Genomic DNA, 6,000 nt, shown 5'->3' on the forward strand with positions numbered 1-6,000 from the left:
GTAGATCGTGGGGGGTAGAATTGACCAATGGTGTTAATTTTAATATTAATCTGTACACACGTGATTCTCATTATCCAATAGAAGGATCTTTTTTTGAAACATGGAACTACTAGTGGGAAAGGAGGAGTGTTGCCCCTAAAGACTTTACTTTTGGAATTTCAAAAAAAAATTCAGGAGCAGATTGAGTAGTGGAATCAAGGAATCGACTTAACAAAAAAAAAAGATGTAGAAAAAGTGTGTTTGTAGGCATTGCATCTTTCTATCAAAAGTTGGGGTCGTCAGTGACAAATTTGGATGGAGGAAAAGGTAGGAAGGAAATTCTTACATTTTTAATTAAAATTATGGAGGCTTAACTAAAACCCAAATTAAGCGGAAATTATAAGGGGGAGATGGTGAAACCAAACATAAAAGAGAGAGTTTAAAGGAAATTGATTTATTCGAACATCAAATTTAAAATATTATAATTGAGCATGTATGTCTGGCTATGCAATATGCAGATTTTGGTATCATAATTTTTTTGTTTCTTGATTTTTGTTTGTGTAATATAAATCATTTTTCATGATTTTTTGATTCTTTCATGGGTTATCATTTCGTATTTAAATGTGTATTGGACCACAAGGAGCCTGGGTTTAATCTTGACAATTGTATACATATATATTCTTATACATATTATATCGATATAACAATAGGCTCCTTAAACCTACAGCAGGGGCCCCCTAGGCTGGTACCTAATTTATAGCATGAAAAAACAAAAATGTTGGGAATCCTCCTAGGCTTGAGCCAAACGCGGATCCGGGGGTGGGTGCGATCACCCCTCCCAAAAGCAGAATAATATGGGATAAATTAGTCTGTTCCGTAAAATACGGGATGATCCAATGCACCTGCACAATAAGTCGCTTATCCAACACTTTGGCCTAGATTCGCCTGCCTCTACTTCATTTGCAGCTGAAGATGTCTGCCTGTCTTTTTTTGCAGCTTAAGATATCTGCCATGGCTTTATTCACAGCTGAAATGTCTGTCTCCACACCATTCAGAGACTTTTTATTTTAAAAACATTTCTGATGCTCCGGAGACTGAACAGGTAAAAAGCCGAATTTTTCTTTGGCTTTTATTTGCCCATTCCAGAAAAATTACTGGGTAGGTGGCACCAAAATGCACACTTGTTCTCTTATGAAAGTATATACATTCTTGTTTCTTGTATATTATGATCCCAGTCCTCTGCTCCCTCAAAATCTTCATTGTCAAGTATGGCTCAAAAGCATTATGTGCTTTTAGTATTTTGGTGTCCAACTACAGCCCAAGCTGCTGCCCAGGTGCACCCTTGCTTAAGCCACCTCTGTTTACATGCCTTAGTGATAGTTTTTTCCTTTTTTTAACCTGCATCAAATTTTTTTATGTGTGTATGATAAAGAAATCTCTAATGTAACAGAATAGCGGTTTTGTGTATGTAGATCTTAAAGAAGATATATACCTTTTGTAAGATTCAGATGTATTTTCAACAAGTGCAAACACACAGCTTAGTGGAAGTATTGTGTCGATACAAAGAAAAGATCGAGGATCTGAGTTGTCAGATGTCCATACGTATAACCCACGCGAGGGTGTATTTTTATCTGAACTGATTTGTTTTATACCTCATAAAAAAACTTTTTTAATTTCAGATAATGATGACAGTTGTAGTATTTCGAGTGATGACGAGCTAACCCAGTTTCATAATTTGGAGAGCAGTAGGTGTTCAGAAAAAGTGCATGAAAGTGATGAAAACAGTGATCTGGACTTGTTTACCGAACAAATTCCCCCTACTCCGCCAAAATATGATGTGAATCCTATCAATTGAAATGCAATTAAGTTTACCCCCAAAGACCTTTATTTTTATATATCTAATGAAGAAAGATTTTTGTTATTGTAAATCTACTTCCCAAATAAAACTGTGATTTACTTGGATTATGTTTGATGAAATTTTATTACAGTAAGGGGCCTCTCAGAAATTTATATATTAACCAAGAGGCAAGTGTAAGAACAAACTATGGCTCAACTGAATGGTTTGGAATTGAAAAAGGGGTTCGACAAGGATGCATCCTTTCCCCAAACCTATTTACTCTGTATGGAGAATATATAATGAGAGCATCCGATTTAGAGGAATTAGAGGCAGGTGTTAAAATTGGAGGAAGAGTGATCAACAACCTTAGATATGCTGATGACAACTCTGATGGCAGAATCTGAAGAAAATTATATCAAGAGTAAAAACAGAAAGTGAGAAGCTTGGACTCTACCTAAATATGAAAAAAACAAAGATCATGACTACAGCAGATATTCACAGTTTTCAATTAGATGGCAAAAGTTTTGAGATTGTGGACAGATTTGATTTCCTAGGATCAAGAATTGTAAAAGAGGGAACTTGCACAGAAGAAATAAAAAGATGAGTAGTTCTGGGTAAAACAGCCATGAGAAAGCTTAATATAATAATGAAAGACAAAGATGTATTAATGAAAACAAAAATTAGAATTATAAATGCGTTGGTCTTTCCTGTCTTTATGTATGGATGTGAGAGCTGGACACTACGGAAAGCAGATAAGAAAATAATTGATTCCTTCGAACTTTGGTGCTGGAGGATGATGATGAGAATTCCATGGACAGCTAAAAGGACTAACAAATCGGTTATCGAAGAAGTCAAGGTTGACTATTCTCTAGAAGCAGTCATTAAACAGAAACTCTCTTACTTTGGTCATGTAATGCGCACAGAAGGCTCACTAGAAAAAATGGTAATGCTTGGAAGAATGGAGGGTGAGGCAGACCAAGCACCAGATGGATAGAAAAGATGTTGCAAAACACTAGAATGAAGCTAGCACAACTGAGACATGCTGTGAATGACAGACCAGCTTGGAGAGCCATGATCTATAGAGTCACCAAGAGTCAAAATCAACTTAATGGTTCCTAACAACAACAAGGGGCCTCTGATCATTCTTTGATCCAATGTTGGATCCAAATTTGATAATACATACCTTATAAGAGAATAGACTCTTGCTACTCCGTCACATATCAGACCAGAGTGGGCTGGGTTAATGGAAGTTAATTTAAAAAAATGCCCTTTAAAAATAATATAAACTGCACATAGATATGCAGAGATATACTTTCCTTTTCTATGGCTCGAAGAAAAACTGCCTAAAAATGCCAGATTAGCAGACGGCTGGATTATTGAGACTGTGTGGATTGGTCTAATGGTAAAAATATATTTTACAAAGATTATTTTAAATTACTGTACAATGCAATAAAATTGTTTTTTTAACAAGTAAAGTACTGTACAGTGGACTCCCTCTAATCCAGCAAATATCAAACCATAATGTGCCAAATTGCCACAACTGCATGATTATAGGAAGGTAGTTGGAAAAAAACCACTTGCTTTCCGACTCCGCATTGTATGGTGAAAGTTGTTTGTTTTGGTGAGTTCTATCGGTCCTGAACATCAGTTTAGTTACACCCTGCCCATAATTGAACGTTTCTATTTATAAGTTAACAAAAAAATTATCTACACGTTTCCAAATACTCTCAAATTAGAGTGAGAAAAGCATTACGTATCGAAATATGTTACTTGTGAATGAGCAACACAGTATGTAATTTTCAAAAATAAGGACTTTAATTTCTTTAGCTAGAAAATTGTGATCTAACTTACTCAACCATCACTCGCTCAAAAATGGCAAACATCGTTCATGCAGATAATTTACATCTTCAACTTTTTTGACACCTGATTAGGATCACTGTTTTTTGGGAAAGGAAATAACCCCCCAGGAAAATTAGAAACATTCATATTTTTCTTTAACCCAGTTATCAACCTGCTCACATGAAGTTACAACCGAGATGCTATTTAAATATGATGTCGAATAGGTTAAAATCTTATATATATATATAGGTTTAGCTTAATAGGCCACAGATTGAGCATGCATGATAAGGGTTCTTAACCTTTTTAAGCCACAACCAAAAATCAACAAGATCAGCTTTGTGACTTATGGGACTTTATTTTTCGAAATTATTAAAACCAGTGATGCTACAAGTGCACTTATAACAGCACAGTACATGGATTTGTAAGACTCGTCTAGGAAGCATTAGTGAATCAAGTTTGAGTTGTGACCTACAGCTCAACAATCCCTGGCTGTAAACAACCCATCTCAGAAGCCTTTGCAACCCATAGGTTAAGAGCCTGTAATCTAAGATTAACCCCTGCTATGAAATTGATTTCAATATGGTTATTTTTTTAAGTTTCTTGCATCAATGTGTGACCACCATTCTATACCATATTAAAATAAGTTTCACCAAAATATACAAACATCAAAATCCATGTTGTAAAATGTTTTTATTCAGGACAAAAAATTTTCTTACAAATAAATCCCTAGTTCTACAGCCGCACACAAAAAACATCTTTTTCATTACAATAGTAAAACATTTCGTAAGTAAGTGTGTGTGTATCAATCGAATGTAAAAAATAAAAATTGATCGGAAATGTGAGAAAAACATCAAAGCTGTATAAGGGCTTGGAGGAAAAACCATGGCGATCCACAGACATACATAGTAAAAAAAATAATTCATATGAAGTAAAAAAAGAGCAAAACTCAGTTACGAGCCTTAAAGCTATTGAACAACTGAACACATAAAATTGAGCCAAAAACTCCACGTTTTCTTTATCACATTTTTACAACAAAAACCTTAATGTAAAATGTCTTGTCCATCCAAATATATTTTGAAGAGAAAAAAACTCAAATCTAGGATGCGGTAGCACAGGTTGATAAGATACTCGCCTAAAGTACCAAAGGATGTTTAGAGGTGTCACAAGTTTGATATCCGATGCGTCCTTGTCAAACTTTCCTGACATGGGTACAACAGAAACTACGACAATATGACCATCGAAAAAGATAGCTACCGCAGATAGTCCCACATTGAGGGGTTAGCGCGCCAACCTCTGAGTGCAAAAATGTCAAAACACTGCCACTCGGAATCTACAATAAATTGTAAGTCGCGGTCTAATTAGCCCTCTTGTGCAGAAAATGACAGTGGTTTGACAAAAATGATCAATACTCTAACCCTCCTTTTTTCCAAAATCATAATCGGTGACTATATATTTACCATATATATGAAAATAATATTACTGCACTGTATTTTATAAACCTATTTATTGTAACAACCAGTATGGGATATCGTTTCCTTGGTTGCCATTAACATTATGTATTCAGACAAATTTTTTAAAAAAATTGAATTTTTGCTTTGAGTCAATGCTTATTTTTATGAATTCAAACTTGAAAACCAGGAGTAGCTCTTGGGCCCTGCTCTAAACGGGATGCCAAATTCTAGGTGACAGGACAAAAAAATAATTTGTCTGCTCTAAGGAGGGCCAAATCTGAAGTTCAAGTTTTTTCAAATTAGGATATGGAAAGTGGGTAGGCGGCGAGGGGCACTGAAAATAGATAGCGCATAGGTGTAGATTTTGTATAGAGTCGCCCTAATTGAGAAAATTAGTTTGTAAAATCAAAAAAGTTCATTAATATAAAAAAAGTTTTAAGAAATTATATATTGTTCTGGAATCAGAAGACTAGTTCATAAAATCAAGTGACAACACTGTATAAAGTATACGTAGATTTTTATCAGCATCAACTGGCAGTCCATAAATCAGCTTCAAGGTGCGAATGCCAGCCGGCCTCCCATTTAAAAAAGTCTCTCCGTAGAGAGCAGGCAGACCAACACGATAATTCAAGGATTTCCATCTTTACTTCAGAAAATGTAAGACAGATGGCAGCACGAACACAAAACAAACGCAAACCAACAACATAAATACATTAGGGCCACACATACACTCATTCTCCGGCATGTGCCAATTCGTTAGAAATTTTGTAGAGGAATGTGTACGAGGTGCATGTATGGTTAAGTAGTAGTCCATGAATCTGATGATTTCATCTACTTTAAGATTCAAAGTGTTATAAAATAGTGGTTCTCAACTGAAGACCATATTGTTTGACC

The 6,000-nt window shown here is 35.3% G+C and overlaps 1 protein-coding gene across 1 annotated transcript in view; it reads left to right on the top strand.

The window, feature by feature from the left end:
• The window catches only part of LOC149088303 (uncharacterized), a 31,275-nt gene extending 29,335 nt beyond the window's left edge, over positions 1-1,940 (top strand). The window contains exon 12 of the mRNA XM_089246683.1: positions 1,659-1,940. Within this exon, the coding sequence (XP_089102809.1) occupies positions 1,659-1,834 (176 nt within the window). The 3' untranslated portion in view covers positions 1,835-1,940. The remainder of the gene's footprint in view (positions 1-1,658) is intronic.
• Positions 1,941-6,000: the final 4,060 nt, after the last annotated feature.

The sequence above is a fragment of the Pholcus phalangioides genome, unplaced genomic scaffold (assembly GCF_987345545.1).
Source record: "Pholcus phalangioides strain wild (caught in Gottingen) unplaced genomic scaffold, Ppha-v1.0 ptg000003l_1, whole genome shotgun sequence".
Classification (NCBI taxonomy): domain Eukaryota; kingdom Metazoa; phylum Arthropoda; class Arachnida; order Araneae; family Pholcidae; genus Pholcus; species Pholcus phalangioides.